At 39.3% G+C, this 23,451-nt stretch overlaps 1 protein-coding gene across 1 annotated transcript in view; it reads left to right on the plus strand.

Moving 5' to 3' along the window:
• SACM1L (SAC1 like phosphatidylinositide phosphatase) overlaps nt 1–23,451 on the plus strand; it is an 82,451-nt gene that overhangs the window by 1,508 nt on the left and 57,492 nt on the right. Inside the window, exons 2-7 of the mRNA XM_072153092.1 lie at nt 2,594–2,691; nt 6,970–7,044; nt 12,823–12,950; nt 16,626–16,775; nt 17,988–18,047; nt 19,098–19,131. Of these exons, the coding sequence (XP_072009193.1) occupies nt 2,594–2,691; nt 6,970–7,044; nt 12,823–12,950; nt 16,626–16,775; nt 17,988–18,047; nt 19,098–19,131 (545 nt within the window). The remainder of the gene's footprint in view (nt 1–2,593; nt 2,692–6,969; nt 7,045–12,822; nt 12,951–16,625; nt 16,776–17,987; nt 18,048–19,097; nt 19,132–23,451) is intronic.

Below are 23,451 nucleotides of genomic sequence, written 5' to 3' on the forward strand. Positions count from 1 at the left end.
GTGACCGGACCCCAGTTATTGTGTACATACCGATGTTGCTCCGGTCACATGACCAAACATTAAAGGAAACCTACCACTTTAAAATGACCCTTCTGACCCACAAATACCTTAAAGGACACCTGTCATCAGGTCTGTGTCACTTGTCCTGTCACCTCTACCTGTTGGAGCAGCTCACAAGGATCCCATCCCAGCCTTTATCTAGTTGTTTCATACATTAATCATTGTAAAATCATCTATTTTTTATAATGTAAATGAGGCTGGTCACATTGTCAGAGGCAGTGATGTCACCCCTGTTACCCCTCCCCTCTCCTCCCCCTGCTCATGTCTGTGTGTAATGTATAGTAAAGCATTGCTGGTGTGTGCTGCATCTGCTGACATGCTGCATCCTCCTAATATACAGGTGAGAGACACAGACATCAGCTACACATGAATCTGACATGTTCTGCTGTAACATGGCTGCCTGGAGCTGCTGTATCTCTCCTAAACACACACACATGCACACACAGGCTTCAGGGGGCGTGGCCACCAGCACCAGGAAGCACATCATTATACAGCCTCACATCATTATACAGGCTGTCAGTCATGCACTGGGGGTGTGGCTGTGCCTCCCACTCATGAATAGAGTGGACAGCTTGAATATGCTAATGCTTCATTGGACATTTCACAGGTCATTTGCATACAGCTTTAGGACCTCATTGCTTAGGTTTACAGGCATGTAGAGGGACAATGAAGGGATAGAGGCAATGCTCTCTAATGGCAGTTTATGAAAATATATTTAGTTTAGGGGGGTTATTTTGCATGACGGGTTCTCTTTAAGCTAGCTCAGAATGAGCTGATGCCGGACCATATTTTCAATTAAACCAGAAACCGCTGTATTTGTACAAAAATGATTTTCTTGTGGTAGTAAAATCTCCCTTCGGCGCTTCTGTAAGCGTCATACGGCGCACACCGCGGACCCTGCTCCGCGATCACGATCTCGTAAGGGCCGCTCCCGTCACTAATTTTGCTGTGCCCAAGAGCCGGTGACGTCACCGAGCTCTCGGGCACACTAGCGCATGCGCACCACCTCCTCCTGGCGCGTTGCGGCCGGATCCCATTGCGCATGGGTGAAGTCCCGAAGCCTTTTTGTACAAATACAGCGGTTTCTGGTTTAATTGAAAATATGGTCCGGCATCAGCTCATCCTGAGCTATCTTAAGGTATTTGTGGGTCAGAAGGGTCATATTAAAGTGGTAGGTTTCCTTTACGTCTGCCGGGATTGAGCTTAGCGTTGCTGGAGCTGTCTCTCACCCTCTCCTGCAGCAGCCGACTGTGTGAGGATGGGGGAGGGGCTGAAGCTCATGTCTGCCAGGATCCAGCACAGAGCGCAGACACTGAGGTTCCTGTTCAGCCTCTGTACAGACCCCTTCCCTGTTATCCTGGAGGTTTTGGGATCTATTTAGAAAATGTATATCTCCACCACAGGCTGCAAGTGTATAGAAGTAACTGTGAGTGGGTCATATGTATTGTACTGTATGTTTGTTTGTGTGTGCAGTTTCAGTGTGTCATATGTATTGCATGTGTTTGTGTGTGGGCAGTTTACGCATTGCATGTGTTTACGGCCTTAATAGTAATCTCTGAATGTTCATGAAGTGATTCAGCGGTCCTTATACATACTTTCATCGTGTGTGCAGACTCTGTGATACTTTGTTCACATGTCTGAGCACTGATGAATAGGAGGAGCTATTAGAGCAGATTCATTTTCCTGCTGCCCCCCACCCCCCTTTCTAGTCTGTCAGTGAGACATTGAAAGAATGATACAGTGGGATCTGACGGTGCATTAGGTCTCTAAACACAGTTGCAGGATTGCGTAAGAATGTTGGCTTTTCACTGAAGGGCTCACTATGTGGTCTTTTGACTTGGAACAGTTGCAATAGACGCTTGGTCTATGGAAATTGAACCGTGTGGGCTTATGCCACAGAGCGAGCACAGTGCAGTGGACAGGGCCTGGTGGCTTGGCTTGAAACTAGGGAATCCTTTCATTTTATTTTAGTATTTTGCACAGACTCTGGTCCACTGTACAGTGATCGGTCCTTGGAATCTCTGTATGCACATAAAGAGGATGTTAGTAAGCAGTCAATCTAATGTGTATGATTTAATGAGCCCTTCACAGTTTCACCGTAAAAAGTAGTTTGTACTACTGTATGGCTTCATTTTTAAGAAAAGCATGTGCTACTGGTAGAGTGCTCTGCTGCTTATAGTGCAATGAGGCACAGTTCCACATGCCACCTTGTATAGTTTACTAAATTCCTATTTTGTGATCTTACAAGTCTTATGAGTATTTTACAATGCAAATGCATAGTAAATGCTGTGAAAATGTTATGTCAAGGATTGTTGATTTATTACTGTGAATCTTTCACATGGTAATAAACCATATTTTTACCTGTGCTTTTTGCTCTCAATTTACTTGAACTATTTCCTTGCTTTGAATTCCTTTAAATCATGTATGATGGAGAGACCTGAGTAGCCTAGAATACTTGCTTGTTCTTATCGGTTATCCATTAAAAAGTGTTAACTCTTGAGGACTAAGATCGATTTACTCTCAATTCCTCTAGACACACGACACCTGAGAAGTTTTTTGTGGAAGCTTGTGACGATGGCGTTGATGACGTTCTTGCAATTGACAGAGTGTCTACAGAAGTTGCTCTTACAGGTATTTTCAGTGTTTGCACAGTCTCACTTTTAATCTTTGTACACATTTTTTAAAAAATATTTGACATCATACTTGTTATGAAATGCCCATATTTTAGATCTAATGCATTCACGTTTCTCTAAGTGGTTGAGATTTGTCAATCTCATATACTTTTTTCAGAAACTTTAATCTGCAGTTGTGCATTTTCCAGCTTAAAACCTATGACATTTCTAGTAGCCTAAAAGCATGTTCTGATTTTACAATGGGAGAGCTCACAAATTGGAGGTTTTTGTTTTACTCTCCAATGTAGAGGAGAGTAACATAAAATAAAAAAGGAAGATGATCAGGAGGTCTTCCATTCATAAAGACATCATGGTAGGTAAGCCTAGCTTTCTTTATACTTATTGGTAGCAGAAAAAAAAGTGTTTTTTTTCTGCTATGGATAAGGGAAGGGCAATACGGAACCTGCTAAACACTGAAATGAATTGAGCCTGATTCCCCATTTACACGGCCAAATTATGGCCACAATAGTAGTCTATGATGCCTGGTCACAACCTGCAAAATATAGTACTCTTCCTACACAGCCGTGTGATTAAGTCCTAAGGCAACATGCACACAGCACAGAGATTTAAATGGGCTGTAAACAGATGCGTTTCCTGTATTTGTCCTTAATATGTTTGTTTTTCTCCTGTTGAAATGCTTACTATGTGTTTAAAAAAAATAAATATGCAAATGCATTGTGTTTCAGCATGTCCGAAAAACATGCATTTATTATTCCCATGTAGCAGAAGACTGGCTCCCAGAATCTATTGACACGAATAAAACCTATGTAAATTTGATATCCTTGTGATCATACCAACCCAAAGAATAAGAGGGAGGTGTCATTTGGAGCCGCCAATAAAATCCCACAAGAAATGAGCTTTTTATGTCAACTTCACTGCATTAGTATCCATCCTCCCCCTCCTTCCCAGTATATGGCATGGGATATTTAGTAATGTCACTATAAAGTACAATTTTCACAAGCACAAAAAAATTACAATTCATGTGTTTTTAAAGGTGGGGGTGAAAAACAATGTAAGAAAAAATCGCCTTGGTGGAAAGGCATTTCATTTGGTCATGAATTGAGATCTGTATCAAGAAATTCAATTTACTTACTGCAAGGCCCCTTTCACACTTGAGTTTTTAAAGTGTGTGTTCTGCATGTTTATTTGACTTGTTAAAATGTCAGCATTAATTGCTCCAATACCAGAATTTTGAGTGCCATGTGATCCACAGAAAAGTACAACAGTACTCAATACAGATACGATACTTTCAAGAAAAGAAAAAAAATATTATCAGAATGTTTACGATGCAATGCAAATGTCTGGGGGCGGGGCTCAGCCTGATCGTATTGGCATTTCCATTGAAACATGTGTTCAGTAAGGGTGAAGACACACATGGTGTTTTTGGGCCGTTTTTACTAAGTGCGTTTTCAGATCGTAAAAAACGTTTTTTAACGCATGCGTTTTTTACGATCTGAAAACGCAGATCGGCCCAAAAACGCCATGTGTGTCTTCACCCTAAGGGTCAGCCAGTGATTTGCCAGGAGAAGATTTAGTACTTTATGACAGTGTAGTATGTGTATAGTAAAGGTTGTCCTGGCAATGTTAATATAAAATACTATACAGGTGGTCCCCTACTTAAGGACACCCAACTTACAGACGACCCATAGTTATAGACGGACCCCTTTGCCCACTGTGACCTTTGGTGAAGCTCTCTTTACTATAGCCCAAACTGCAATAATCAGCTTAAAAGTGTCTGTAATTAAGTTTTATTGATGATCCTTGGTCCCATTACAGCAGAAAATTTTGAAACTCCAATTGTCACTAGGGCAAAAAAAATAAAAAAATTTGTTTGGAACTACAATTATAAAATATACAGTTTTGACTTGCATACAAATTCAACTTAAGAACAAACCTACGGACCCTATCTTGTACGTAACCCAGGGACTGCCTGTACTAAATAGTATAATTTGGAGCTCATTTAGACTGGTGTTTTTGATGTCTGTATGCTATCCTTTTTTTGCTGGTGGCATCAGCTGTGTGTGCTCTATGTGAATAGACTGCACCAGTCGCACGTATGTTTAACATTTGCTCAATTTCTGCCTTTTTGCAATGTTCACTCACCGGCCACTTTATTAGGTACACCTGTCCAACTGCTCATTAACACTTAATTTCTAATCGGCCAATCACATGGCGGCAACTCAGTGCATTTAGGCATGTAGACATGGTCAAGACAATCTCCTGCAGTTCAAACAGAGCATCAGTATGGGGAAGAAAGGTGATTTGAGTGCCTTTGAACGTGGCATGGTTGTTGGTGCCAGAAGGGCTTGTCTGAGTATTTCAGAAACTGCTGATCTACTGGGATTTTCACGCACAACCATCTCTAGGGTTTACAGAGAATAGTCCGAAAAAGAAAAAGCATCCAGTGAGTGGCATTTCTGTGGGCGGAAATGCCTTGTTGATGCCAGAGGTCAGAGGAGAATGGGCAGACTGGTTCGAGCTGATAGAAAGGCAACAGTGACTCAAATCGCCACCCGTTACAACCAAGGTAGGCAGAAGAGCATCTCTGAACGCACAGTACGTCGAACTTTGAGGCAGATGGGCTACAGCAGCAGAAGACCACACCGGGTGCCACTCCTTTCAGCTAAGAACAGGAAACTGAGGCTACAATTTGCACAAGCTCATCGAAATTGGACAGTAGAAGATGAGTCTCAATTTCTGCTGCGAGGTTCGGATGGTAGGGTCAGAATTTGGAGTCAACAACATGAAAGCATTGAACCGTCCTGCCTTGTATCAACGATTCAGGCTGGTGGTGGTGGTGTCATGGTGTGGGGAATATTTTCTTGGCACTCTTTGGGCCCCTTGGTACAACGCCACAGCCTACCTGAGTATTGTTGCTGACCATGTCCATCCCTTTATGATCACAATGTACCCAACATCTGATGGCTACTTTCAGCAGGATAATGCACCATGTCATAAAGCTGGAATCACCTCAGACTGGTTTCTTGAACATGACAATGAGTTCACTGTACTCAAATGGCCTCCACAGTCACCAGATCTCAATCCAATAGAGCATCTTTGGGATGTGGTGGAACGGGAGATTCGCATCATGGATGTGCAGCCGACAAATCTGCGGCAACTGTGTGATGCCATCATGTCAATATGGACCAAAATCTCTGAGGAATGCTTCCAGCACCTTGTTGAATCTATGCCATGAAGAATTGAGGCAGTTCTGAAGGCAAAAGGGGGTCCAACCCGTTACTAGCATGGTGTACCTAATAAAGTGGCCGGTGAGTGTATGTTTTCGCATAGGAAATTCTCAGATACCTCAAACATAAAATTGAGCAAAAACTTTCCCCTGTAGTAGCCATGGACCCACATACACCACCTCCTATGTGGTGTAGTTTTGTGATTAAATTTGCGTTCTTTTGAAAATTGTCAGTTGATAAATGTGGTGTTGCACACTCTGTGGTGTATTTTTCCACCATTGCATGACTTTAGAGTTGCAGGGTTTTTCATTCTAGTCAATGGAGACTCATGCAAGTGCAATACGTTTTTCTCTGATCAATTGCCATAGAAAAGATAGACCACAGTCGATCACGTACGTATTACAACTTTACACGGTTATATGCTGCAAACATCTCAGCCTATAGTAACTACCCTATCAGTGAACACTTGCTATCTATGCAAGAGAATATATCTGGAAATGCATGGCCTGTAACTCTTGTTGATTTTTGAGTTATTTTGTTATCCAGGTTCTAAACCCACTATATTAGTGTATCTATGACTTGTATATGCTATACTACTCTATAGGGTGGGTATCCCGTGCCTGGGTTTACCAATCCCTAGACAATGTATGATTGTTGCTTTATGCTGAAAAAACTTCAATAAAAAGTTGATGTTAAAAAAAAAAAAAAAAAAAAAAAAAAATGGACCACAGTCATGAGTTTTTCCACATGCATTGTCTGCGTGTGGAAGATGCATTGCAAAAAAAATGCAAAAAAAAGTGGAGAAGGAAACTGAGACTCCTTCCAATCGTGATATTATAAATGGGAGATTCTCTTCTATAATAGGACACCGAAATGTTTCTAGGGGACATGGTTCAGGTTAAAGTGTGACTATGTCATGATGTATATACAGTATATGTGCCATCTGCATGGGGAATGTAACAATAGGACATAAATAGCCATATGGAAGTTATGAAGCGGTTAAACAAAAGCAGGAGAAATAATACCATTATAAATATTATATTTTGCAGCGAAAAAGGACATCCCACCATCTGCTATTACAAGGCCTATATGTGGTATCTTGGGTACAATAAGATTAGTTGCAGGTAAGTAAATAATAAAATGTTCCAAAGGGATGTATACAGGCAGCAATATGTTGAATTTGTATCTTGCCATAGACAACAATAATTTGTAGTTGACGCTTTGAGTTCTTCTTGTAGCTAGACATCTCTATTGTAAGAAGTGGATGTAATGGCACATTCAGATGGCCATCTGTTGGGGTGTATATGCGGCTGCATATGCATCCCCCAGGTGGCCGTATGAATGAACCCTAGTAATGATGTTTACTAATGTAATGCTGGCTGTCTTGTCTGTAATGTAAATGAAGCAACTTCTGCATGCCAAACTCCTACATAATTCGCAATGGTCAGACTATTATTAAGCCTAATGCCTAGAATGAGAAACACAGAATATAATTTTTATTAAATCTAGAAATGCATTAAATATATTTTAACCAAACAATATGGGGAAAAAAATCTGAGTATTTTGACCGACCGATTAAAAAAAAAAAATTATGGGCCTTAGAGTGCGGAAACACAAAAATAATTGTCTCCTATTATTTATTATTTTATGATAGTTATAAAAGAAAAAAAGGCCCTATAATTTTAGAGACTTGTAGAGTTAAAGTTTTATGTATCCCCCGCAGTGAATGATACAACAGTAAACGTTGAAACAGCTAGGGCAGAATGACTTTTTTTTTTTTTTTTTTTTCCCCATCCTATTACAGAAAATCTTAACACGCTATTCTAATGTACCACAATTATGGTACCATTTAAAAATACAATTAGTCTTCAAAATGTCAATCTGTCTTACAGTAATACCAGCCCCCCCAAAAAAAAAAAATTAAGGAATTATAGACTAAAAGTGGTGGTGATGTTTTGTCAAGGTTGGTTGTCCAGGGAAATAAGTGATCTGATGTGAACTTATTTGTTCTTGCTTTTTAAATGAAATCAACCACACAAAAAACCTACAAATACTCACCTCCGCTCTTCTTCATCTTTATCCCAGCGCTGTCCTTTGCTAGTCTGGATCACCTAAAATAGAAACTTCTAATTAGCGGCACGGAGGGAGGGGACAAGATGTCCGGTGCTCCAGACTGCTAATTATCACTGAGCCCAGGAGATTACCGCGGGATCCCTGAAGTATGCTATAGCTGGGTTCCCGCTGTAACAGCCTGGTGACTGCGGTGTCTATAGTGCATTACAGGCACCCTCTGTGCAGGGCAGCCCTGAGGTTTGATGAAGGGCTTCCATCAGTAAATGCCTGCTAGGTTGTGCTGGATGCACAATCTAACAGTGCAGCTGTCGGCCTATGCCGAGTCCATGGGCTGACTATGTAATATGCCGCAATACATTAGTATATTACAATGAACAAGTGATCAAATGTTCATGAGTGTTGGTAAGCCCTATGAATCCGTACTTTGTTTCCACTTTGTTCCTGAGACGGTTTCATGGGAGGGGAGGAGCTGCTGCTCTCTGCTCACAGGGGAGGAAGACATGTGACAGTGTATGAAGCTGAGCTGGATGTGTGAATGCAGATGTGAACTTATTTCACAAAAAAAAGGCCTATATGGCCTCACAAAAGACCCATTGGTCAAGGGATAGGGAGATAGTACATTTTCCCCATTAAAAACGTAAATCTTTATTTCAATTAGTTAAAATTGTGTTTCTTGACACTACCAGTAAATTTAAAAATCTACAGTCAGAAGGGGTTGATATTTCTCAGTGTCGTTGTAAACTGAATGGCGGCGATAGTCTTCTGTATTTTTTATATTTTATATTTGTAGAGGTGGCTACTCAAAGCTTGTAGCTCCTATACTTTCATCTACCCAAAGTGTGATAAGGATTTTTTTCGTCCTAATTTAGTTTCATGGGACCTATGGATGGGTCACCTTGGATCGGTGTAGCTCCAGAGAAGTGGAGTGGACTGTATAATGCTCATACATTTATTATTATACTGTGCTTGCAACCACTAGGTGTCCCACTCAGGCTCTCACTCTAGTTGTCCATAGTGCATCAAAATTACATTGTTGCAACAATGTTACTAAACACTGATGTCCTTCATTGGTAATTTATTTGATTCAGTCCCTCTATCGTACCACTATTTCTCTTTAGGAGATATTTTCACCATTGATATCCACTCATCCATACAGCCACTCTGCATCCATTTATAATCTACTATATGCACATACCCTCTTTAGTACTGCCGCTAATCTTCTAACTCCAATTCAAACCCTCTGTTCTGCTGAATAAAACCTAACTAAACACTACAGCCCCCCCTGTGAGGCCATATAGGCCTTTTTTTGTGAAATAAGTTCATTTGATGAGGACCCAGTCAAAAACTCATCCACAACTCACTTGTTATGCTAATGCAGATGTGAGGTACAAAATCTCCCTGTTCCCTATCAGTCCCTCCATCCCAGTCTGTGATTCAACAGAACTTTCCCTGCAGTATCTGCTCTGCATAGATAAGCTAGTAACCCTTAGTTCTAACACAGCACAGCCTATAGACTTCATGTACTAATGATTTCTACCACTTATTACATGTTTCTTGCTCCTGCATTACTTCATAGAACAGTAATCAAATCAAAATGGAGGTGAAATTTAGAATGGTCAAATTTTGTCTGTTATACGTTCATTTAGCCCTAAAATTTACACTTTTCCAAAAGATCAAAGATAAAAACCCATCTAAAAATATGCAATTTCTCCCGAGAGACCCCCTTCCTCACATGGGGCCGTTACTTGTTTTGTGGGTGCACAGGAATGCCCTGCAGTTGCCTGGTTTTTAGTTTCCTCATTGGTTACTTTTGTAGGCTAGAAAATTCCAGCATTTTCGTTATTAGGGCCATGTGACGGCATTTTTTTTTACGGGATGAGATGCTTATTCCTGTGTTACCATTTTGGGGTCGGTATTGTTGAAAACTTAGGAACTTTTTTTTTTTATGTTCATCGTATAGTTTTATAATGATGATATCTTTTATTCTGTAGGTCCATACAATTACGGGGATACTATACTTCTATATTTTTTCTTACGTTTTACTTAATTTGCCAAATAACACCGTAATGTGGGGAAAAATCTATAATTTTTTCATTGCCGTGTTGCAAGTGGCATAACATTTTTACTTTTTTGGCTATGGCGCTGGTTGATGGCTTGTTCTGAAGTACATATGTCTTTTTGATCACTTTTATTCCATTTTTTTTTTGGGGGGATTAAATGGGTAAAAATATCATAATTTTTTGCAGGTTTTTTACAGTTATTTTAACGGTGTTCATTGTGCAGGTTCAATGATGATTTACTCTTATTCCACAGGTGATACTATATATCTGGGGTTTGTGTTATGATTTAGACTTTTTTGTGTTCTATGTCTCTTTATATGTTTTGGGGCTTAATTTGAAGTACAATGTGTGAAAACCGTCTCAATATACCCTGAATATGTTAAAGCGTTACAAAGGTATAGCTTCTTCTAGTAGACCAAAAAAAGTGTGTCTGGTTCGCTCACCCAATCGCCTAGAAACGCCTTAATACAGTGCGTCCATGCTGTGGTGCACGCCTTCAGGTCCTTGATTCCATAACCACAAACGGGGAAAGAATGAAGAAAGAGCGGCACTCCAAACTCCCACACCGGTACTGTCCAATAAAAGGCTTGTCTTTTTTTTTTCAAAAAGTTGGGTACATCATATGGATAACAACAAACTAGGATTGACGCGTTTTGGCACTATCACGTCTTAATCATAATGGGATTATGATTAAGATGCTATAGCGTCGAAACGCGTCAATCCTAGTTTGTTGTTATCCATGCGATGTACCCCACTTTTTGAAAATAAAGGCAGGCCGTTTATTGGACAGTACCGGTGTGGGAGTTTGGAGTGCCACTCTCTCCATTTTTTTTACAACTTCTTATGACACCGTGCTTGGTCCGAAAGCCGTAAAATGGCTTGGTCACAAAGTATTAAAGTCTATGTTTAATTTTCCATAAATCTGTGGTAGATATTTGTCTCCCGTTCTTTTAAGAGAAAAGTGACCTAGTCCTAACTTTAAACCTTTGACCTATGTTTCCACTTTTAAAGATGTCTCCTGCTCAGGTGCTTAGTGAGTTGTGTAGCTACCGTTAAGGAAATCTACTAATTTAAGCTAAATATCCACATCTGTTGGTGTCATCTTCCAGATCCCTATACAGTTTTTTTTTTAAACCTGACGCACCAGCAAACGTTTTTTAAACGTTTGCAAATATGCTAATCAGTCTTTGGCGCTCTATGACGTAAACAGAGTGCCCTTGGTTAATAATTATGCACGCTTTCTGTGTGAGATCACTGGGCTCTCCCACAGAGAAGATAGCTATCACTGCTGGAATCTTGCATAATTATTAGATTTGGCTGCTCTGTGTATGTCAGAGTAAGGCTAATTAGCATGTGTATACACAGTTTCCAATTATGCAAATAATATTTTCTCATATTTTCCAAAAATACGAATTGCAGTCATTGTAATTTTCCAGTCATTAACTATTCAAGTATAATTGAATTTTTTTTGAACAAACTGCCCATTGCAAGTGTATTTTTTTTAAATAAACACTCAAAATGCATGTTCTAAATTATTATGCACATCAGAGTTTTCAACTTTTTCATTTTTATTAAGAACAAAAAAAATGGTCATTTGTGATATTATAAGCATTAGCAGGTTATTACTTACTGAAATCAAACCGTTTTCAAGTCAAAATTTATTCTTGGTGATGTTACGTTTGCACATAGGACCTCTTGTTGGATGGTTTCTGCTTCAATTGTTTTGCATGAGGACAGAATACCCTCCCAGAGCTGTTGCTTAGATGTTAACTGCCTCACACCATCATAGACACTCCTTTTGATTATGCTCCAGAGGTTCTCAATGGGGTTGAGGTGAGGGGAGCATGGGGGCCACACAATAAGTTTGTCCCTTTTTATGCCCATAGAAGCCATAGATGCAGATGTGTTGTTTGCAGCATGAGACTGTGCATTATCACCCATGAAAATGATCTTACTGCGGAATGCACGGTTCTTCTTCTGGAGCCATGGCAGAAAGTGCTGGTAGAGAAACTCCACATACATTATGAGGTTCATCTTTACCTCTTCAGGGATCCTAAAGGGCCAACAATCTCACTCCCCATGATTCCAGCCCAGAACATTACTCCACCTCCTCCTTGTTGGGGCCATAGCGCTGCTCTTTTAACCTGACGTAATTGCCTGTTGGAAAGAGTCCTCAATTTTCCCTTATTAGCACACACACGTGTATGCTGTGTCAAGTTCTTCCCCTGTTCACACAACCCAGGTTATCTTATTATTAATAAAATTTACAGAGTGATCTCAAAGAAATCACAACAAGACAAAGTATGTAAGGTAAGAAACCTTCAGTGGGGCAGGACCTAGGCTTGGTTACTTGGGATCAAAGAAGCAATGTCCATAGTCAATTGATTTCCCCTCTGCTTCATATAACCTCTCTGCAGCAGAGGTAGTTTCATCATACGGTGGGAAGTGTTCTTGCACACTGTAACAGCCTGGGAAGTTTCAGCATGTGCCCGCAGAACCTGTCTCATAAGCATAATTTTAAAAATTGATTTTGGAAGGAAGGAGGCCATAGATAACAAATATAAGAAGATTACTACAGTCACAGTACCACAGTGTCTATGAGTAAGTCATTAGTTTATCATGCTTGATTATGATGGTACATTTCTTTGTAAGTTAGCTAGTTTCTGCAGTTGCCGTTTCTGTTGCTGCATCTTCTCTGCTAAAGAAATGACCCGTGTGTCTAAGGAGTGATTTATTTTTAATGTTTTTTTTCCACCTTCATTTTCACAGGAATGTATCTGGTTGTGATTACTCGTAAAAAGAAAATTGGCGATCTTCTAAGCCATTCCATTTGGAAGGCAACAGATTTTGATGTTATATCCTATAAAAAGACAATTTTGCATTTAACTGATACTCAGGTGAGTAAAAAAAAAAGGCTTTTATGTGGCTGTATATATTGAGTTTGTGTGTGTGAGGTTGTTTGGCTATGTTTACAATAAAACAGCCACCTGTGTGTGTGTGCCCTTGAGCTGCAGATGCATTTAGTGTTTTGGTTAACTTTGTTGTTAATGGCTAGAAAATTAAAGGGCAAGCTGACGACACTCCCTGTAATACTGTGATGACAGAGGGATAAACACTTGCAAAACCGTCAAATACTCTCTCGCCGTGTGTTTGTAGAGTAGATATAGTGAAGATGAACTCTCAGATGGACAAGCCTATCTCGAGGTCCCAAAGAAGAGGTGATCCCAGGTTTAAAGAGTGTTGTGTCCCAAAATAGTTTTCGTGAAAGGCACCTCCCAGGGAGACTTCCAAATCGAATGAAAGATGATTTATTCATAGTAAAAGCTGTACATAAACACTTTTCAGGAATTGAGGCCTTTTAAAAAATGCACAGCATTAGATGTAAAAAAATAGTGTGAGTAATATTAAAGTTTAGTTTTTTTTATGTTTTGAAATCCTTCCCCTTTCCCTAGACTTTACACTAAAGTATGAAAGAGTTATGGGTGTCAGAATCTGGTGATATGACAACGGTTAACCCCCCCCCCCCCTAAAGTATTAAAACCTAATGAAACCTTTTATAAATAATTTAGTGTCTTCATGATTGTATTGGCCAAAAACATATTGGAAATGCATCTATTGGGCTATACAGTGGAAGCTGTAAAAACATGAAGGGAGCATGCATACTCTTAATGCCTGCAAAGCCCTCTTCATCTGCCAGGACATAGGACATAAATCCCAAGTCCTGCTGGCAGTGGTTCAAGTGACCAACAGCTCCCACGGAGTGTAGGTAAGTAAAATATGGCTCGTTTCAATATTCTCCTTAAACAAAAAAAAGGAACTTGAAACACAACTTAAACGTTTACCAGATAATGATACAAACCAGAGAGGAATTAAGATCTCTCTTGTTATACAAAGCGAAAAATACTCTCAAAAAATGTAGTCATTTACTATGAATGTGGGAATAAATGTGTTCTGGCTTTAACAAAAACTTTGAGGAGGTTCCGACTGTAAAAGATAAACAAGGTTATAAGGTTAGTCTACCAGATAAAGTGGGAGCGGTGTTCAGAGAATACTATGCTTCACTAAATTCAGTAGACAGTTCCAATCAGAATACATTGCGTTTAGATTTCAGGGCGCAGATTCAGGAATATATGTCAGGATTACCTTCTCTGTCTGAGACTTGGAAAATTTATGGCGTCCAATTTTCGAAGGAAGAACTGGAATGGGCATTAGGTGACACACAGTCTGGTACAGCACCTGGTACAGACGGGTTTTACCTAGCCTATTGTAAACAGCTATTTGAGGAACTGAGCCCGCATATGATCGAGGCATTCAACTCACTGACAGTTGGCCAGACTATACCAACTCACTCCCTTAGGGTGTATATTAAAGTTTTGCCAAAGGAGGGTAAGGATCCCGCGCAGTGTCTCTGCTACAGACTAATTTCCCTGCTCAATGTAGACCTGAAATTGATGGCAAAAGTATTAGCTGAGAGACTGATGCCAATGGTGGCTAAGATCGTATATGTAGATCAGATGGACTTTCTTAAAGGCCAGAGACAGCACAACGAAGGCTTTTAACTATGCTCAGGTGCATAAACAGGCAGTTGCATTGCTCTCAACAGATGCGGAAAGAGCATTTGACAGGGTGACTGGGGTATATGAGGCTGAGACACTGCGTGGATTAGGACTGAGACAAAAGAAGGGATTGGATTTTATCACTAGATTCTTATCCCACTGCAAATTTCAGGGTAAATGGAATCCTGTCAGGATCCTGTTTTAACCCTTGAACCATTTCTTTGACTAGTAAGATTAGGCCAGAATATCCCAGGTATAACGTCACCAACTGAAGAAATTAAGATTGCAGCATATGCAGATGTTTTTTTGTATTTAATCCCATGATCTCTATTCCTAACCTTGGGCAAAAATATTCTCTCAGTTGACGCATATCTGAATTTAAAATGAATTTTTCTAAATCTGAAGCGCTAGCAGTAAATATGTCTCCTGAAGAGTCAAAAGGGTTGGATGACCTGTTCCCCTTTTAGATGACCAAGGGAGGGACTATCTTATTTGGGAATAAATCTTACATCCAATCTAAGAGCATTCTGTAGGGTAAATTTTCTTCCTTTGATAGATACAATTAAATCGGACTGTGAAAATTGGAATAAAGGCACCCTGTGGGTGTGCACTTCTCCCCAGGTAAAAAGCGGATTAATTCCAGTGTATTCGTCTCTGTACCTGGTTCTGAATAACCCTAGATTCTCTATGGGAGTAGAAAATACAGTATTTAAGGACTGGAACTCGATGGGGGTAAATAGGGTTTTTCAACGGGGTCAAGATGGAATCTGCCGAGGGAGATGTCAGAAACCTGGGGGGTGAGAACATTGACTCCCTGGAGATCTTTATTTTTGCGCTCCTACTTGGCCTCACTACCACAGTTCGAACGCTTTGAAAGTGAATATATTGACTTTGAAAAGTTTTGTATGAGTGTAGAACCTGTGTGTCATTCTTTATCTAAGATCTATAGTATATTACTTAGAGAAATGAACCAAACACTGCCCATGTTTACAGCTAAATGGGAACATTAATTTGACAACGGAGCAATGGGGACGAATATTTGAATTTATGTATATTTCCCTTACCAGCTCAAGACTTCAAGAAGGGAATTATAAAATAATATCACAATGGTACAAAGTACCTCTTAAGATATGTGCTATGTTCGCAGAAGTTAGCCCATTGTGTTGGAGATGTGGAAACAAGGAAGGCTCATTCCTACCATTCTTGCAAGCAATACAATATATTATCCAACAGAAATTATACACATTTTTTTTTTTAGCATGTTACATTTTGAAGTGATAAATTGGAACCTTTTGCCTGGAAACCCTCTAGTATACAGTTGTTGCAAAAATGTCTGAATGAGGACCCCCCCCCCCCCATCAGAAGAGTCCTGAAACTGAAAAGATTGAGCGTTACGGAGGAAGGGGGGACAGACTGCCAATTATATGTGATAGGCCCTCCAATGTTCTGCCCATACCCTATACAAATGGAAAGGGAGCTGGCGGGAGGTATGGTGTATACTTGCCCTGTCTTCATCCATTTTACTTCAGCCAGTCATTTTATAGACTTCAGCCGGGCCACATCTTCAGCAACTCTTAAGCTGTTATAAGAGTAGGCTCGGTGGGTGGGAGAGATTTCAAACAATGGCTGATCCCATGAATGGCTTGTCTTACTTCTCGTGGAGTGAATACAGCACATAATAAATTGTGCACATACTCCAGCTTTTCCAAGCACTTCAAAATAAAAAATGTTAGTGTCTGCCTCCTAAGAATAATTATCTAAAACGGATTAGCACGAGGGGGAGTTACCCACCTAATGGCAACTGCTATATCCAATCTCTTTGGTTCCCCCAGTGACACGGATAAGCAATTGCAGTAGACTGTATCTTGTGAGCATGGCTTTACATTCAGGTTTCAATTCAGGACTATTTTATTACTCTGTATTGTCTGTAAGGCACTAAAGCTGTTTTGCATTTACGGTTCTAAATAAATTATTTTCACTGTTAAGAAAATTGTAAATGTATTTTTTGTTTTTCAGTTACAGGATAATAAAGCTTTCCTTTCCATGATCAATCATGTTCTGAGTGTTGATGGTTTTTACTTCTCCACATCTTATGATCTTACCCATACTCTGCAAAGACTGTCTAACACAAGCCCGGAATTTCAAGAAATGAGCCTACTTGAAAGGGTAAGAAGATAAAGCTCAATATAGATTAATGTTATATAACATATATGTACTATGTATGAACGGTTAAAGTTTCCATTTTTTTTATTTATAATTGGTATTATTTCATTTGATGTGTATATGCATGAGGTTAAAAGCCCCTCCCCTGCAACCTCCTGCCATTGCCTGGATAAAGCAAAACCAAATATTTTGTCACTGTATCTTTTGAGATTTTTGTTTACAAGAACGGTATCTAGGCCTCTCTTCAACGTGGAAATCACAATATTTTCTGGCAGATGGTTTCATATTCTCACTACTATTAAAGAAACTCTGTCTAAGGCTATGTTAGATCTGCCTCTCCTCTAGGGTTTAATAAGAGGCCTTTGAACCTATTAGAGCAGGGGTGTCCAATTAACTTTTTCTTTAGGGCCATATGAAAAATTGGAATGCTTTTAGAGGGCCAGACTAATATACTTGCCTCATTTGTACCCAATACCTATTGCACCCTCACAAGTTCCCCTTCATTATGCCCCCATTTATAATGATCCCTCCGGCGCTGTGGGTTGTATTACTTCTGGTTCTGCCACGGAGACAGCTGACAATGCCTCAGCGTTTGGGTACAAGTGGGTACGGTCACGCAAGGGAGCTCATGACGGTCCAATGCCCAGGTCTGTACTGGGGAGCCAATATGAAAGCAGTAATGCAGTAACAGATAATAGTAAAGGAGGGTGGGTTTAGAGTCTGATACCGCCTGGTCTCGTATGGTAACAGGGTCTATAAAGAAATCAGAGTGGCAGCACTGAAACAGGACTGAGAATAGTCCCACCATAAGGACCAGATCAGCAAAAACTTACCATGCCTGTCCTTGGGAATAGAAATAAGCTTTCCATTGACCTTAAACCACGTGACGTCAGAGAAATCAAGACCAGGTTACTTGCTGAGCAAAAAATATAATGCAAGAGTTCCTATGTGGAGCAAGGAATACTGCCAGTTTTAGTAAGCAATAACTCCTCCAAAAGGCATTTGTAGTGTTTGTGCTCCATAAAAGTGTTAATGAGATTATATTCTAAATTAGGAATTCTAAATGTATAAGCATATTGGCAATTGTATTTCTCATTTTATGTGTACTGCATTGTGATACACTAGACGGGATAATAAACAAGAAATAAATACAAGAATTTCTCTGTGTACAAATATATATTGTGGTAAAATTAATGGGTATATATTTTTCTTTAGGCGGATCAGAGATTTGTATGGAATGGCCATTTACTGCGAGAGTTTTCTGCTCAACCAGAGGTAATAACCTAATCAGTCAATTGTTCGTAATTTATAGTGCAGCCACGACTCTTAATCCGCTTAGGTTGCCTTTAAATGCTGCAAATTTTGTTGCAGAAATTTGAGATGAATTTTGACTTTAACTGCACTCTACCATTTCCACAAATCCTAAGTTTGCTACCAAAATAACACTGTTCAGATGAATGGGAAATTATTTCCAGTTGCAGATATTTCGACTGCAAAATGTTGACTTGTGAAGGGACTTTTAGAACAACAGGAAAGGTACATCTTCTTCTTCTTAACTCGTCACTGACTGCCCACTGATGAAAGAAGTAAGCGGACGAAGGTCTCAAAAAAGATGTTGCTGCAGTTTTCTTCTCGGGAGCAGGACTGGGTCTACGACTGTCATATACAGCTGGAGACCCTACGGAGATGGGAGATCCTTCTTATTCAAACCTCACAACACCACGATGCAGAGAGTAGGAGAGCCGGCACTGCCGCCAGCCCTACAGGCCTGATGGTCATGTGAGCGCTGAGGCTTTAAGGGTAAATCAGAGCCTTCAAAAAAGGTCCCTTAACTTTTTAAACATTTTTTAACTATCCCTATGTGTCACGAAAAATCTGCAGCAAAAATTTTTTAAGGAGGTTATGATCTATGTCATGCCTGTTTGGACTTCTGGAAACGGTAGAGTGCTGTATTTGACTATCTTCAGCTGCCCCTTAGAAAATGGACAGATTTCAATGTGCATGCCTCTCTCTGCACCATACACAGGAGTTGGTCGGAGCTCCCATTCTTTGGATCGGGCATAGGCATCTAAAGTCAGTGCAGCATAGATTAAGTACATCCCATCTTGCACTGTGTGAAGTTATATTTTTGATGAGTGAAGAGATTGATCACTGGATTTTTGAATTTGTTTTGTGTTGGCCATTGTAAAAGGGGGGCCATGTTTATAATGTAAAATGACTCCAGATAAGATGGTCTTGGGTGTTATATCAACTTTGTGTATTGAGAAATGTAAACATGACTGGTATTTTGTTTTACGGTTAACAGGTTCACTTTTTTATTTACAGATTCATAAATTTGCTGTTCCAGTCATTCATGGATGTATCCTTTTTGTAATGGAACCACTAAACATGACTACATTTATTTGCTTTCTAATTATTACTTGTGAGAATGTAGATTTGTAGTGACATAAAACAGAAGATGTTGTTAGGAGAAAATGTAGCAATAGCTAGAGTAAGTCACAGGCAAGTTAATTGCTCAAAGACTGCATGTATACATATGGGTTTGTTTAAAAGAAGCGGAGATTTATATTCAGAGAGAAAATATGAGAAAGTTAACTTTTTCTCTTGCTGCTCAGTGGCCAATATATAAACTTGATATAAATATGAGCTTGATAAGTTAGTGACGGTATATCCTTCAGTAAACTGATGGCATTTCAGCTCGACACTGGAGCTGAGCAGGCGTTCAAAGCATTGAGCAAGCTCTGATCTGGTGTCTGATTTGGGGTAGCACCAATCGTTGCTATTGTAGCTTTGAGGTCTATTCATTCCCCAGGACTGTCCATAGTCGGAGCCTGTGATAGACAGGATCTGACTGTCACTAGGGCACATTTACCAAAAACAGTGCAAACTGCACTAAATGCAGTTTGCCTGTGTTGTGTGCACGGTGCGCCAGATTAATGATTTCTGGTGCACTTTTTTCATGAATCCGGTGCTCCCTGCATTGCCCCAACAGAGTGCAGCAACGTTTTTTTGGTGCACCTTTAACATAGTACTTGCAACACAATTCCGTCAGACTTTGCATGTTAACCCCTTAATGACCGCCGTATCGGCTTTTTACGGCGGTCATTATGGGTACTTCTTCTGACGTCTACGCCTTTCTATGGCGGCGCGTCAGAAGAAGATTTCGGGACATCGGGTCCTGCAAGTGCCGGTGTCGGGCTGTGATATCACAGCCCAGACCCGGCACTAACTACCGGGGGATCCGATCCCTCCTGCCTCAGCCCCGGGTTCCGACGAGTGACCCGGGGCTGTCGGCTCCTCTCTGTGCCGGGTTCCGCCTCCTGGCAGGACCCGGCTGTGTGTAACTGAGCATGCTCAGCATGCTCAGTTACTAACACAATGCACTGCAATACAAGTGTATTGCAGTGTAAAGGCTTGAACAAGTGATCGGATGATCGCTTGATCAAGCCAAGAAGTAGAAAATGTAAAAAAAAAAAAAAAAAAGATTTTAGAATATAATTAAATAAATAAATAAAATAAAAGTCCCATAATCTCCCCAGTTACACATAAAATGCAAATAAAATATATAAACACAAAAACACATACATATTTGGTATCACCGCATCCGTATTAATCTGTACAATAAATCTAAATCAATATTGAACCCGCTCGGTGAACGACGTAAAAAAACTCGAAAAAATTCCCGTAATATACAATTTTTCATCAAACACTAAACACTAAAAATGTTCTAAAAAGTGATCAAAAAAAGTTTCGTTCCCTAATATGATACGACTGAAAAGAACAACTCTTTTCGCAAAAAATAAGCCCTCAACCAGATCTGACAACAGAAAAATACATAAGAAGTTATGGCCCTAAAAAGTTGTCAATAGTAAAAACAATGCGATTTTCTCCAATATTGGTTTTGCTCAGGAAAATTGAGCAAAGATGAGAAAAACTATATAAATGAGGTATCACCGCAATCGTAGTGAACCAGAGAATAAAGATAAAATATTATTTTTACGTTACGGTGAGCTGGGGAAAAAAAATGCTAAAAATCCTAAATAAAAATTGGTGATTTTGTTTGTGTCCCCCTTGAAATAGTTAATAAAATCTCATGAATGAGCTTTAGACTCCCAAAATGAATTATATATACATTGTATATCATCCCGTAAATAATAAGACCTAATATGTTTGCATTACCAAAAAAAATAAAAATTTATACGTTGTACAATGTGACAATACAAATCTGCTGTGAATGGCGCTGCTTTCATTCTATACTCGGCCATGCGCCCATACAGCAGGTTACCACCACATATGTGGTATCAGTACACTCGGGAGAAATTGGGCATCAAATGTTGCAGAGCGTTTCATCATTTAATTTATTCTGAAACTGTCAGTTTTGGCCTAAATGAATGTATTTTCCAAAAAAATTCCATAGTTTCTAAATCGCAGGTCCATATTGTTTTAACCCATGTGAAACACTTAAAGGGTTAATGGACTTAATAGAAGTTGTTTCACATACGTTGAGAGGTCACGTTTCTATAGTGGGGTAATTTATGGGGTTTTAATATTATTTAGGCCTTTCAAAGTCACTTGGAAGCTGAGTTGTCCCTTAAAATGTGAGTTTTGGCAATTTTCATGAAAATGAGAAAAATCGCACCTAAAGTTCTGCACCTCATAACATCCTAGAAAAATGAGAGGACGCATAAAATATCATCTCAGCATAAAGCAGACATTCCATAAATGTTAATTATCAAGCTTTTTGGGTAGTTTTACTTCCTGTCTGGAAAGCAGAACATTTCAAACTTGGAAAATGAAGAATTTTTTACAAACTTTTGCCAAATTTTCACTTTTTTTTTCAGAACTAAATGCAAAACTTATCACTTAAATTTTGTAACTAACATGAAGTACAATGTGTCACGAGAAAACAGTCTCAAAATCACCTGGATATGTTAAACCGTTCCGAAGTTATAACCAATTATCGTGAGACACGTCAGATTTGAAAAATCAAGTCTGGTCATTAAGCTGAAAACTAGTGTCGGTGATAAGGGGTTAAATCTACCGCACTGTCTGACTGAGCACTGGAAAGCCCTCTTATTTGTGTTGCATGATGCCTAGTGCAGTTGCGCCACAAAAAGGTTGCATGTGACAAAATTGTGATGCAGGCACTTCTTAAATGCTGGTGCAAGCAGTTTGCAGCTAAAATAATGTTAAAAGTCCAATGTAATACTGGCACAATGGCCTTGGTAAATGTGCCCCACTGTGACAGCCTATGTATCCGCATGAGAGTGATAATATCCTGCAATACATCAGTATTTCAGGGTAATACTGTATTACAGATTTGAAAAATGGGGTGAATCATAGTGTTTTTTTTATATTATCTATAATTTGAAGTTCATTTAAAACCAATACAATCCCCAAAAAATTAAATTCTGAAATCTTCATCGAAGTCCGGAAAACCAATCTGTAAGCCTTCTGATATTACGCACCATACAGGTCTATGGAGATGCATCAAAAACGCATTGCACTCTGAGACTCACGCAAGATGCGTTTTTCACGCATCAATTGCCATAGAAAAAATAGACCTCAGTCCCGAGTCCTTTTCACGCGCATTATCTGCGCGTGAAAAAACTCATTGAAATTACATTGAAAATGTGCGTGAAAAACTGAGACACTGAACAAACTGACTGAAACCTGATTGAACTCTCATGAAAAATGTCAGTTTTTCACTGACCAAACCCTGATCGCACCCTGATCAGACTCTGACGTGATCTGCAACGCAAGTGTGGAAGGGGCCTTAGTCTTCAAAAGGCCCCTATGAAGCGACACATTTCAGATTACAATGGGGATGAGCCTTGCTGCCAATGCCACTTTTCACCTTTCTGACATGATCCATTTTTTTCAAATCTGACTTTATAAGCGGTTATAACTTCCGAACTTTTATTTATGAAAAAAAGGATATTTGGTGAAAATTTTGAAAAATACTCGATTTTTGTTAATTCAAAATGTACTACTTTTTTCGACAGTCATAACAGCAAAATAACTTTGTAGCTAACATTTACCAAATGTCTGCTTTATATTGACATGGGTTTTTTTTATGTATCCTCTCATTTTATAGGATGTTACATGGCTTTGAACTTTAGTTGTACCCCGTACCACAAAAAATATGTTATCTTTATTCTATAGATCTTTACCTACAATTACCGTGATACCTCATTTATATAGTTTTATTTTTTAAAATATATTTTAACAATTTTACTGAAATAAAACTATTATCAAGAAACTCTTTATTTTCGGATCCCCATCTTTTCTGAGACCTAACTAATATTTTTTTGTGGACAGAGCTGGTGTAGGGCTTAATTTTTGTGTTGATTTTTCCTTTGTCCAACATAACTTTCTTTGATCACTTTTTGGAACATTTTTGTGAAGGGATTTTTTGAAAAATGTACATGGTTTTTGTTTTTGCTTTTTTTACGGTGTTCATTGAGCGGGTTCAATAATGTTTCTGATTTATTGTACAGATTGTTACGGATGTGCAATAGGTTTTTTTTTTTTTTTTTTTTAGGGGGGTGATTTTTTTTTTTTTTTTAATACTTATAATTATTCTAATTAAAAAACCTCTGTGAAAGTTTGCTTACAGGTTGGCTTGAACAAGCGATGAAACATAAAACATATAATCTTTATTAACATGATCATTTAA

This window comes from Engystomops pustulosus, chromosome 5, assembly GCF_040894005.1.
Source record: "Engystomops pustulosus chromosome 5, aEngPut4.maternal, whole genome shotgun sequence".
Taxonomy (NCBI): domain Eukaryota; kingdom Metazoa; phylum Chordata; class Amphibia; order Anura; family Leptodactylidae; genus Engystomops; species Engystomops pustulosus.